Below are 13,447 nucleotides of genomic sequence, written 5' to 3' on the forward strand. Positions count from 1 at the left end.
AACAAACAAACAATAAAAATAATAATAATAGTAAAAGACAACCAGCCGAACAACAGCAATAAACAGCTGTCATAGTATGACAACTAAGAGAAAAATGATAACAAGAAACAGTCACGCACAATAAATAAGCAACACAGCACAGCCATGAGAGCTGGAATAATAACAACTAATTTAAACTGAAAGAAAAGCATCAGGAATAATTCTACCAGGGACAACCTAAATTTGTTTGTGTCTATGTGTGAGACTGTGTGTGAATGTGTGTGTGAATGTGTGTGTGAGTGTGTGAGTGTGTGTGTGTGTGTGTGTGTGTGTGTGTGTGTGTGTGTGTGTGTGTGTGTGTGTGTGTGTGTGTGTGTGCGCGCGCATAAGAAGTTATGTACCTCTGGGTCAGTGATCCCTTGGACACACTTTGGACATTCCCAACAGCTGGGCAGGTCTTTATTCACTACTCCTTCACCCTGAACCTGCAGAGGCAGACATGTTAGAAAATGGATGGATGAAATAGAGGAAAAAGGAAAGGACAAATAAACAAGGCTAAAACTTTGTTTGTACCTTACTTTATCCATGTAATGACATGTATGATCACTAAGCAATACACTTGTTTAGTACTGCACTTATGTAATAACAGCAGGACGGTCCAGTGTGGAGCAGTACAGAGAAATGTTACACTCAGAAATTGGCCTGAAATGATTCCTCGAGTTACTAGGGAACTAAAAATCTAAAAACTTTGTTTAATCCACAGTACTATATACACAGCACACTGTCTTTCGCACGGATAATTTTAACAATGTGCTCACGCTGTGTGTGTTAAGTGGGAAGCTGGACTGATGCGAACGCGGAAGTCCCTGTTGGGACCAGGACAGTCTAGCAGAACAAAGGCTGGACCTCCTGGCAGCCTAATGGCCTGTCCTCGGCCTGTTGAATCTCCAAAGCCAGAGTCAGAGTTAGTTTCGCTTGTAATCCCGCAGGTCGCCCTGGTAACGCCCCAGGGATTTTAGAGATTTCAGCCGTCTGAGAAAGTGATCGCTAAATATCCTCGTCGATAATCAGTAGTTACGACACTATTACACAGCCTGAATTTCTGCTTGGGATACTGCTGTGTTTTATTTTCACGTGAGTACACAATCGCTAGGCTCTGCCCAAAGCAAAGCTAGCATCCGCCCATTGAGGATAACTCACTATGTATGCTGTGTGGCAGGATGTAGATACGTTTTAATTCACCGTGATAATTAAACCCACAGACGTTATCTGGTAGGATCTCACTGTTTTCCCTGCTTTCCTAGAACTAATCATTGCATACACTCACTCGCCAAGTGTCCGGCATGCCGCCATTTTTGTAGTTTTGCATAGAGAACGGCTGCCATTTTGGGCCTGGTGTTGGGCACCCCGTGGGCATCCTTAGCAGAAGCCCGAACCTCCTCAACTGGCTACGTTCAACGCAAAGGAGCAGCGGCTCACGGATGACTTGGCTTCTCACCCCATCTCTAAGGGAGACGCCAGCCACCCTCTTGAGAAAAGCCATTTCAGCTGCTTGTACCCATGATCTCTTTCTTTCGGTCATGACCCAGCCTTCATGGCCATACGTGAGGATAGGAACGAAAAGTCACCGTCAGATGGAGAGCTTTGCCTTTAGGCCCTTTTCAACACAACAGCGGGGTACAGTGAATGCAATACCGCCCCCGCTGCTCCGATTCTCCGGCCAACCTCCCGCTCCATTGTCCCCTCACTCATGAACAAGACCCCAAGGTACAAGATCCCCAGCCCACCAAACCACAACCCCCATGCACCCCAACTACGCTTCAATATTCTGTCCATGAATATCACAAACAGGATTAGTGACAAAGCACAGCCCTGCCAGAGGCCAACCCCTACTTGAAAGACTAGATGGGCATACTGACCAGGACGGACTCCACATTGTTCCTCTTCAATCCAAGGTTCAACTATAGACCCTCCTATCCAGAACTTTAGAGTAGACTATATTATTTTTCTAAAAGGTAACCCATTATAATTATTATTATTTGTCTAATTTTTGCTTTTGCATATTTACTATTGCTCTTTAATAAAGTCAAGAGGCAAATAAAATAGGCGTAAATATAGTGCACTGTGTAGTAAACGGGGACTCATTTCAGACACATCCCGAGTGAGAGAGTGAGTGAGTGTGTTAGTTACCGTGAGGCAGGCAGGATGGACTATCTGTGCACAGTTGGAACATTCCATCAGGGTGAGGGAGGGGTCTCCAGTTTCCTCTTGATTGGGCTCCTTGCAGATCTCACACACTGCAGACAAAGGAAGGCCCGGCTGTGGGGTGGTGGGGGGGGGGGGAGTTACAGAACAAACATATCCAACATACAATACACACTGTAAATAAGGAGTTACTTACAGAGAGACACTGTCGTAGCACACAAGTCTGCTTGAGCTTCCCTGGTCCTCCGAACTTCTTCATGTCTCTGCAGAAGTTACAGTCTCCACACTCTGGTCTCATACAGGCTTCACAGCGTTTACACCTGCATAGAAAGAAGACACGACAGCAAATGGATGATCACCATAGACAGCTGAAGCATACACCCGCATCATGACATGAATTAGTCAAGGCTTAAAATAGGGCTGGGCAATATGGTCAAAAAAGTTCACAATAAATAAATTTCATATCATTCGATATCGATAATTATCAGGTTAACTGTTGTATTTCTTTGAAGTTTAAAGGCTGACTTTTGCTCCAGAGTGAAAGTTGAAGAAACCAGATCGTTCATTGTGGTTTTAAACTTTTCATTGTGGTCAGAACAAACACTTGATGCCAAACTTAACAAATCTGAGGCAGAACATTCTAAACTATTATGATAAAAATCTTTTTTCAACAGATATGCATTAGTAAAACCTTTTTTTTTTTTTTTACTCCCTTTTCCTCAACAAAACAAATATCTTAATAGAAAAATGAAGTGCTGATTCGTTCATGATTGAAATGAATTAAATCAAACATTTATTGAACATGTTATATTGTTATTGAGGAAAGTTATTTAGCAATAATTATTATTATTGTTTCATCGCCCAGCCTTAGCTTAAAATGGTATAAAGTTGGTGTTTGTTCCAAACAACTGGTATTTGCTGAGCTAAGGTCTAACACAACCCGAACTGACACCCAGTTAGAGACTAAAACAACAGTCAATCTTCCAAAATGGATCTCTCTCTCTCTCTCTCTCACACACACACACACACACACACACACACACACTCTGTTACCTGACCCTGCGCCGTCTCAGCACAGACATGGAGGAGGCTGGTTTCTGTGGTCGTGGGATAATGGGAGTGGAGGCCAATTTAGGACGAGGAGGTGGTGGTGGTGGTGGAGGCTGGTACCACGACGGCTGGTGGAGAGGAGCAGAAACAGTGGCCCAGGTAACAGGAAAAATATAATACAACAAAAGTACAACATATTTGTTTCCAACATTGGCTCCAAATAAGTAGTGTATCTGATAAATGACAGAACATGTATTTTCCATATGGCAGGGGTTTTCAAAGTGTAAGACCGTCTCCCCTCAAACAACGCTTGGGAAAAGGTGCCCTCTCACTCCCCCTTAGTTTACTTGCTTTGTTTTTCTCAATTCCTGGATGCCTATGGGGTTATAATGACGTTTTTTGATCCCCAGTAATTTAGCCACGATAACCCAAAATACGGCTTGATAGAACTTCAGACTATACCCAATACATAAAAGGTCTGTCCTAAGGCATTTATTAGTTTCTGACTGTAAGTGGCAAAACCAGTTCCCCAAAACTACTCTATTTTTGAACTCTCCCTCTAACTGAATCACACAGACTTTTCTATTTGATCTCCTTTTGATAACTAATGTAATATTGTTTCACCTTCATTCACTGAACCCCCCTTGGAAGGCCAGTCTCACACTGAAAACCACTACCATAGGGTATTTGCTGATAATACAGTACAGCCTGTTCCTCATGAGCACAATCATTCCCTTTACCTTCAAAAAGAAAGAAGAAAATCTTTTGTTTCTGATCCAAAAAAAAACCAACATTTGACAATTGACCCTTCACTAAGCCATGCCCCGAATACACAGCTGGCTGTTTTCTAGCTTTTTTTGGCTGTATTTTTCCAAGATATGAACACTGTTCCTTGGGCACTTGTAATATTTACAGTCGCTACCCAGAGAAGTTGAAAGGAGAAGTACGACTTATTCGCTTTCCAAAACAAATCCAGAAGAATGTCGGCTGTGGATTGTTCCTAATGTAACGTTAGTTAGACAACGCTAGCTCCTACCCAGCTTTACAGGAACAGAGTTGATCCAGAGTCTTTCATTTTTTTTCCACGTCCATGAAGCCTGAATACAACCTTCAAATGTATAATGCAACTGCAAAACTGTCTGCTTCTTTCTGAGATCGCTTTTCCCAACAAATTTGACAATATTTCTCCAGGGAGTGCAGTAATAGACAGTGTCAACGCCAACAGTTTTTTCGGACTTAGCAACAGTAACGGGGGAGGGTGGGCTTAGTGAAGGGTCAATTGTGCTACTCATGCTCTCTCTGCTTACTCTCTTTGGCCACTTGACGATGGGTTTTCCTGTGTAGGACAGTTTGGGATTGTCATTGGCATGTTCCTCCAGTAGTGCCTGCAGGACAGCAGAAACGAGAGAGGTAGGAGAGAAAGCAGGGGACAGCATTTAATAAGAACAACAAAATTTCTCTCTCACACTCACACACACACACACACACACACACACACACACACACACACCTTGATATGTGCAATGAGGGCCGGGGCGTTGTGTATCCCTGCTGGCACACACTTCTTGTTGGAGGGCAGAGCCTCCAGTTTCCCTAGCAGGTTCCCCAATCCCTCCAGCTCGAGAGAAGTCAGATGAACTTGAACTGCAGGCTTATCAGACTGCTGCTCTGGAGCCTCTTTATCACTGCCACTAGCATCCTCCTCCTCCTCCTCCTCCTCCTCCTCCTCCACCTGTTCACTGGCTGAACTGGATGGCTTCTTCAGACCTGACACAAGGAATTAGTTCCACATTCTATTTCCAACACATCTACACAAAAAACATCATGAAAAAGTCCATACATCTACCCTCTTTGTTTGACTGTGTTCATACCAATGCCCAGCGAGTGTTTCTGAAACTCTGGTGTAAGGTAGGAGGTCTTGGTCATGCTGAAGACATAGCGCTCCAACACGTACCAGCACATCTCATAGTAGAAGGGGTAACGAAACTTCAGTGGAACCTGCGGTGGAGGATAAAAGACCATAAAAGCAATCCTTCCTGTCTTTTGCAGATTATAGCAGAGTGTGTTTGCACCTACCCGCGTTCTGTCTTCTATATTACAGATGTTAAGTTGCATAGGGATGTTGAAACTGTGCAGGAAGTTTCCTCCAAACACCATAGAGTCCACAGGGGTGTAGACCGCATGAATCCAACCTGAGTGTAACACATTCATATTCTATTTGTTGCGTCACTGAAGTCCTTCAGCATATTTGTGAGAGCTAAATGTATACCTGAGGGTATGATAAAGGTGCAGCCCTGCTTCAGTTCAATCCTCTGGCAGTCAGATGCTCGGTCTCCCAGGAAAACATCTCCCTGTTTCCCAGACAGTACCCAGTTCTCATACAGCTCCAGATTCTGATGGGTGGGAGGGATCAGCCAGAACACCTGAATACAAAAACAAAAGTTCTACATCATATAAGAACAGCATGCATGTTTTAGTTAAAGGCCTGAATCAGAAACTATGAAGCTGTAACAGACTGTTTCCCTGACAGGAGGAGGCCCCACCTTGCTTCCTCTCAGTATGTGGTACCACACTGACGTCCCTCCAAAGTCAATGTGAAAGTCTGTGTAGCAGCCCTCGACACTCATCAGACAGTACCTGCAGAGTAACGCGATCATCATCAACATTTACATTCTAATGTCGTTTATTAATTTTCAGATCAATTAATTCGACAAAATAAAGTAATTGCCCCAGCCATATCTTAGCTTTGACTTCAGAGGCACGTGAACATGAGGGACTTACTTCTGTACTTTGGGGTACTGCATGTCATTGATGGAGTTGGTTGAGTCTCTCTGTCTCTCTTTCAGGTGGCGAGGCCACATGTTGTCCACCCAGTCTATTAGATCTACCTACAAACACACACAAGCTTCAAGCTTTACTGTTTGTCTGAAGCAGCACAACCCTTTCAGTTCCACATAGTAAGCACAGAGGAACAGATTCACTGTGGCAGCTGTGTGCAAGGCTTTATGTAGAAAATGTTTAACACACAACATGAGCCCTTCATGAAGTGTGTGTACGTACTGTGGCAGGCCTCCTAACCAAGTTCTCCAGCTTGGTGTGGCTAAACTCCAGGCTGATGACATTATAGAGTTTCTCTCTTTGAGATGGAGGGGTCTCGTAGTAGCGTGTCCACTGGGCCATTGACATCTCTGTTCCCTTCTGAGTGCTCACGTCCATCACATCTATCATGCGTCTGCTACCTGAGACAGAGTTAAAGATCACAGTTCATACATCAGCACTGATCTGAGAACAGCATCAATACATAAAATAAACTTCATTTTGAAAATAAAAAAGGGAAGTACATAAAAAATATAAAAAATAAAACATTGTTTGAACTCCTACATCTCCTAAATTACAAAAGGTGGACAGTTTAGTCCAATCAGTACTTTGTTACTATTCATTTATATTGTTAAGCACTATTATTCATAATAATGATTAGTCTCTCTGCTCTCATAAATGTCTTACTGAAGGACATCAAGCTGCCAGGACTGAAAACTGGACCCAAATTACAACAGAATCCAGAATGCCAAGAACCAGGTACCCATTAAAAAATCTGAATTTCTGCATTTCAATTCCTAAATACAATAATCCTTTATTATTGCCAACAAAGGCTACATATCTGTAAGCACCCTCTATGCGATGTGTTTGGATATGAACACACGTGGCTAATATCCCAACAGTAGTTGAGGCAGTTGAAACATTTAAGGTAACCCGACAACACTTAAAGATATTAATAACATTTCACCTCCTTTCTTCTCCATATTGAAATTGAAAGTGGGAATTGAATGCTGTATCAAACCTTTCCCTAAACTGGAAAAACGGTAGGGATGGGGATCATTAGGGCCCGAGCACGAAACGTGTGAGAAATTTAGCCAAACATGACCACAGCGATTAAAATGTAGGTTAATTATCCAGCGCATCTGGCCCGTTTTAAACACTGATGCAGTTACAGATTCATTCCGTTGTCATCCTAGTTTGACAGACCTGCTCGCCAATAACAAGCGTCATGCACCTCCAGTTACGGTCCTACTCACCAATCAGAGCGGGCACAGGACGTGTACATTTTACAACAACAAACGAAACTAGAGGAAAACGTGATAATGGCGCCACCCTTTTGTCCGGCATCAACTCACACTCAAGTGTTTCAGCAGTGGAGCGTTTAGCCTACACACTGTTAACATGTTTCACATGTGTGTTTCAACTACGGAGAACAGCTCTCTGTGAGCCCGTTCCGCTCTCTGCAAGCTAACGTTACATATCCACATGGAGCATTTCAGAATAAGAGCGTTTTGCCCGTCTGATTTTGTTGATTCAGATTTTTTCTTATTTATTCAGTTGTCCTGCTACGTAGTTACACGGTTTCCTTTTTGTCTGTTTTATCTGTGTTTATTTTTTATGTGCGCTCAATGTATCCAAGAATGCATTTTGAAAAGTAGTGTATTTGTATTTGGTAAGGCGATACCCCATGGCAGCCGGATTTGGCAGTGTTCCAACTCGTAGACAGTCTAAGGAACTGCATTTTTCCCTTAACTGATGTCCTTTCATGTTGTGTTACCCCCCAAAAAAGAAAATAATCTGGAACATAAATGGAATTTCACTTCCTCCTTAACTTTGCCTTTAGTAACATTAAGCTAAGCCATTTAATTGCTTTAAACATTCAGCCATTACCAGCAAACAACCAACTGATCAAAATGAAATGATGATAACAATGGCGTGAGGTAGGCCTGCACGATATGAGGAAAATCTGATGTACACATTAACATTGTTATCTATTGAGATGACGATATAACTTGCAATAAATAAACACATAATGAAGTCTGTATACTGGCTGCCTGGTTGTTTTTAAATTCATTACAGGATTAGAACTGAACATTTTAAATATGACCACATCGCAATACTGACTGGCATTTAGGAACTCCTCCTCCGGCAGAGTTTACAACAATGTGCCAAATTTTAAGCTATGTATCGAACTAAGCTGAACAGTTATTAAGACTAGCTTTCATTCTGCTTGTTTGTAACTTGGCTAATTGGCAAGCTAACGTTAGCTGTTAGCTAACCCTGACACTTGTAGTAGCATCAAATGAATTGAAGGAAACAAGGAAACTTAATGTCTTAAGTCTTACCGACAAACATCTTGACGTCATTGACAGTGAAGTTAGCATCGGGCATCCTACAGAACAACAAGAGGTTACTCAGCATATTACAAGTCTCATGTACATATCAAATCATGTCAGTGTTTTCCTCCAATGTAGAAGAAAGAGGGACAAATAAAGAGGATGCCTACTTCATTCCCAGTCCATCAGGCTTCTCAAAGATGATTGGGTCCCTGAGGCCGCCTCTCTGGATGAACTCAAACGTAAATTCTAAGGAATACCAAAAACACAGTCATGAGAAACATGTGAACGAGAAAGGTTCCAAAGTTTTTTCACCCGTTTTATTTTTGGTTTTCTATCATTTACTAGTGAAACTATTAACTTTCACTCCGGAGCAAAAATCAGCCTTTAAACTTAAAAAAAACATTTGACATTTATCCTGATAATTACTGATATTGAATCATTAAATTTCTTCTCGTGATAACATTTTTGACCATATCGCCCAGCCCTACTCTTATTCTACTCACAGTGGATCACAGGATTCACTGTGTAAACTCACACGCTTAAAAACATTGGTGAGGACAAAAAATGATTTAATGCAGGAAACCTGAGAGGTATTCATTATTTATTTAGGGATTTTAGCCTTTATTGGATAGAAGAGAGAGAAGTAGGAAATTAGGGAGAGAAAGGGGAGGACATGCTGCAAAGGGCCCCAGACTGGAATCAAACCCGGGGTCACAGCTCTAAGAACTGTACACAGCATCTAGTCAATATCAGGCATGCAAACTGGTCAGGGGTAAAAGTGAGAAGGATACGCAATCCGAGAAACACACAGAAACGGTGTCAGAGGGGTCTGTTTAAGCTTGCATAACTTGCAATTGTGTACTGCAACAAGAGAAAGACACCGAAGAGCAAAGGCGTCACTTTGTGTTGAAAAGCGGTGGGGACATAATTCAGATTAGGGGTGTGAGCTCACGAGAGGAGATGATACACGAGAATGAGATGTGACAATATTTTAACACTACTTTATAGAAAATAATTATTGTTGAAATATGAGTTGGGGGAGGTCTGGTGGGCCTCAGCAATCAGCAACATTACTGTGTCTGACAGGACAGTTAATAATGCTAGCATACTTATGTCTTACATCAGGCTTGCTGTCCAGCAGGTCGGCAGTCTTTCAACATGTTCAGTTGTCAGACTCTGCATACTCTGCCTCTGATTGGCTGTCAGGTTTAGCCATTGGGATTGATTAGGCAAATGCAGCTGTAAATTTGCAAAGCTCATGCTAGAGAGTGGACTCTGTAGATATAACCGACCGAACACCCCCCCCCCCCCCCAAAATATTTTCTCATTGGAGATGCACAAATCCCGTAAGGGACCCTTTTTGGTCTCAAAACGCAGAAATTTGCCGAAAGGTGAGGAGTTTGCATGCCTGCACTATCGACTGCACGCTGTTACGCTTTCATTCTGTGGGAAACACTGACTGCACATGTGCAAAGTGGAGTGGTCGTCTTATAAAGGCATGCGTTTCACACATAGACATTAGTGTTTCTCAAAGGGGGCGGTACCACCCTCCAGGGGGCGTTCAGAAGATGATGGGGGGCACTGGAAACAATATTTTGTAACGTACTACACTAAGCAACTTTTGGGGGACGTTTGTTGAGGTGAAAGTTTGAAGGCGAATTTACACCAAAGATTTACAACAATACGAGTTTAAACTTTCAACTAGCCTACTTGCAAAACACTGTGGTCTGCAACATTAACCTCTTAACATTCCTGTAAAATTCATGCAAAACAGCTATTCAAGGCATATCCAAAATAAATTGAATGTAGTTCTTGAATCATTTGGAGTATATGCATGGTTTTGGACTTCTCTGAAGGATAACACTCTGGAGAGTCTAACCTAAAAGTCAGAATGATTGTAAGTGCTACTGGAATTGATTTATATAAGTTTAAACACATTAAAACTAATTTATTTTTCATTTCCGCTTGAAAATGCTTGCTAACAAATGCATGCAGACAACTACAGCTGGAAATCACTGTAGGACAACGGCATAAAGCCTTACCTAGCCCAAGTTTAAATGTCATACCAATACCATGAAAATTACTATTTTCCACAGGTTTTGCTGAGTGTATGTCTATTTTCCTAAAACAGCACCGCCCCTTGGCGGCAGGTGGCTGCATCACTCCGTAGCCGGAAGCTCGACGCAGACGTGTTTTTTTGGTGATAGATCAAGAACTTCCTACTTAAAGCTGGATATCGTTATTTTCAGAATTTTATTGGCTACACAAAGTGCCAGTCATCGGCACAATTACTTGCAATTGGCTCGGCCTACCCACGAAATAACTTAACGATAACGAAATCCTTACAGTGCAGGCTCTCGTTGGCTATTGAAGGCTGTGAAAGGGACATGTGAGCTCCTATTGGGTCGGATTTGGGGTCACTCGAACGGTTAGAGTTCAGCGGCTAATTTGAATACAAGCTATCGTAGTTGTTTACATTCAAACCGGAGTTATTACGGTTATATTGACATACGAGCCACGTCTGCCGGCAAATATGAAACGACGCGGCAGCAGTCCCTGGGGATTTATTGATGGAATAATGTGTTTTGGACTTAATATCATCTGGACCTTTGACAACGTAACAAGACCAGTTTTGTTAATCGGTGGATTACTATGAGGCTTCATAGGCGAGTTTTGCTTGTACTGGTTGGTCTGACAGAAGCGCTGATTGTACCCACTGTGGTGATTGCATCTTGAAATTGTTTGCATTAGTCGAATCACAAGGATTTTAGCTTTCAAATGGTGTATCATATGAGTATGAAGTTAACATAGCAGCTGGGTGCACATACCGAAAGCTGCCGCCAGGACCTGACGGCCTGCCAGTTTATGCCACTGCGACTGGAGAACAGGGTGTTGAATCATAACTACTCTTCTCTTTCATTGTTTCTGTCAGCTTCTTGTGGCACGCAGCTCCGTGCTGCCTTCCTTAGAACTGTAAGTCAGAGTTGCCGATCATCTGTAAAATTTCACCAACTTGGCGTTTACTGTGTAAAATCTGGAAAATGGAGCTTTCTTTCTTGATATTACCGTGGCAAATGTCTCTCTCTTAAAAGCGTTAATTTCTCTGAGGAATACACCATGAACACCTTTCTATCGCCATGTTTACACATTCACAAGGGGATATTCAGCTCTCGGACTTCCCCTGAAAGCAACTTAGCATCCAGCACCTGATGCGACACCAGCGAGCAGTGTTGGGCAAGTTACTTCCAAAATGTAATACATTATAGATTACTAGTTACTGTCATTTGAGAGTAATTAGTTTTATTACAATATAACAGTCTCTGAATTGTGATACTTTACACTACTTTTGCGTTACTTTGAGTTACTTTCACTGCTGTTTAATGGGCGCATTACTCTGATTTTCAGTAAGATGTGCTGCATAAGTGGGTTCTAGCGATGTGCAGAGTCGTATCTGTGGATTGAGTGGGTCTTTGTCATAAAAATTAACCATCTGATTAATAGTAGGGGTGGGGTGGGACCGGGTGGATGATGAAATAGGATGAATCGTCTCCCCATTAAGAAGGACGCTGTGCACATTTATGAACGAGGTACAGCAGCATAACATCATTGATTATTTGAATCTCCCAACACTCAAGACGAACTGACAGCAGCCTCACTGATCATGAAAGTAATTTGTTAAAGCACAAGCACATAGCCTATAGAAATCTATTTACCCATGATCCATCAGGTGAGCTAATGTCTTGTTAGGAGGAGCCGAGCTCCCCATAGTTTGCGCCATGCCTACAATCTCGGCCATCGGATTCCAGCAACAGAAAGTAAGGCTACTCTTTAACTCATGGATTTGTTTTTCTGCTGCTGAAATGTTTCTCGGTGTTGGTGAATTATTAAACAAAACAAAAAAAAACCACTTAATTTCAGCTCTCACTGCCAGCGAGTGCCTTGAGATTAATTAATGAAGTGGACCCACCTCGTGTTGTGAATCTTATCGAGTTTGTGCCCAAGCGGTAGTGTGACATGGACAGTTTCAATAAAAAAAAAATTTAACGTTAAAAACTGAAGCCCTGACTTTCTCTGTTTGGGACTGTGAGCTGTACTTTATCCAGCCGCTGACGGATTTGTGGAGAGATCTTTGCCTGATCGCAACTATTTACTTTCTATCCACAGTTATCCCCCAGACCCCTCCCCAATTATTAAGTGCACCAAAGTGTTAAGTGTTACAAAACGTTTGAGAGGAACAGTCACTTCTTAAGTTAAAAAAAAAGCCATGTCAATAGTAATTATATTTTATTAACATTAGTTCAATTTATATAAATGGGTAGCTGTATTTTATTACTACCTACTACTAATGTTGCGACGCAACCAGGGGGAGCCAGGGATTGAACCGCCCACCTTCCGATTAACAGCCAACCTGCTCTACCTCCTGAGCCGCAGCCGTTAGGAAGGCTAATTAGTGTTGCAAACTACTCCTTTTAAGCTAATGAGGAGATGTTTCTTTTGGGATTTTAATGTGCAAATAAAATGCACCTCAGAAGATGGACAACATGAGAAAACAACTATTTTTTATACTACACATAAATGTCAGAAGCTGTAAAATGCAAACGTGAACAGTCATATCTATAATTAAAGCTGCAAGCAGCGTTGGGCGGGCCCTCGCACTTGTAGCGCGTCCGCGTGTGAGCCGGCCGAGTTGCATATTCTGGAGCTCTGCCGGTGCGGCTGTGAATTTCCTACGCGGTTCCGACGCCGCATGAAGGTGCTATATGTCACTTCCTGTGTCCCCTATGTGGAGCTACATAGCACTTGCCGCTATGAATATAAATCGGTATTGACGTGTAGATGTCTGCGGGGTGGGAGAGTTAACAAGCACGTAAAGTTTGTTTCAGATGTGAGCATGTACACTGAACAATAATGTACCCAAACAATAAAATAAATTCCTTTTATATTTCCCTGCCTTGTTGTTTATGTGTACATACAGAGGAAGAATGTGAGAACAGCACACATTTCATCTTTACTGTGTGTTAGAGCATGGGAGAACAGTGGATACTTTTAATACAGCC

At 42.2% G+C, this 13,447-nt stretch overlaps 1 protein-coding gene across 4 annotated transcripts in view; it reads right to left on the reverse strand.

Annotated features, from left to right (window-relative positions):
* kdm2aa (lysine (K)-specific demethylase 2Aa) overlaps positions 1-13,447 on the reverse strand; it is a 36,664-nt gene that overhangs the window by 13,646 nt on the left and 9,571 nt on the right. For 3 of the 4 annotated variants that reach the window (XM_046045767.1, XM_046045761.1, XM_046045754.1), the window contains exons 3-16: positions 8,558-8,636; positions 8,397-8,443; positions 6,295-6,473; positions 6,016-6,122; positions 5,778-5,871; positions 5,504-5,657; positions 5,311-5,426; positions 5,106-5,232; positions 4,745-5,001; positions 4,542-4,619; positions 3,238-3,362; positions 2,381-2,504; positions 2,170-2,298; positions 381-464 (exon numbers count right to left, since the gene is read on the reverse strand). In XM_046045767.1, coding sequence (XP_045901723.1) covers positions 381-464; positions 2,170-2,298; positions 2,381-2,504; positions 3,238-3,362; positions 4,542-4,619; positions 4,745-5,001; positions 5,106-5,232; positions 5,311-5,426; positions 5,504-5,657; positions 5,778-5,871; positions 6,016-6,122; positions 6,295-6,473; positions 8,397-8,443; positions 8,558-8,636 — 1,700 coding nt within the window. Of the gene's footprint in view, positions 1-380; positions 465-2,169; positions 2,299-2,380; positions 2,505-3,237; positions 3,363-4,541; positions 4,620-4,744; positions 5,002-5,105; positions 5,233-5,310; positions 5,427-5,503; positions 5,658-5,777; positions 5,872-6,015; positions 6,123-6,294; positions 6,474-7,307; positions 7,431-8,396; positions 8,444-8,557; positions 8,637-13,447 lie in introns of those variants that run through there. The other variant, XM_046045777.1, reaches the window with a different exon arrangement.

Source organism: Micropterus dolomieu, linkage group LG01, assembly GCF_021292245.1.
Source record: "Micropterus dolomieu isolate WLL.071019.BEF.003 ecotype Adirondacks linkage group LG01, ASM2129224v1, whole genome shotgun sequence".
Lineage (NCBI taxonomy): Eukaryota > Metazoa > Chordata > Actinopteri > Centrarchiformes > Centrarchidae > Micropterus > Micropterus dolomieu.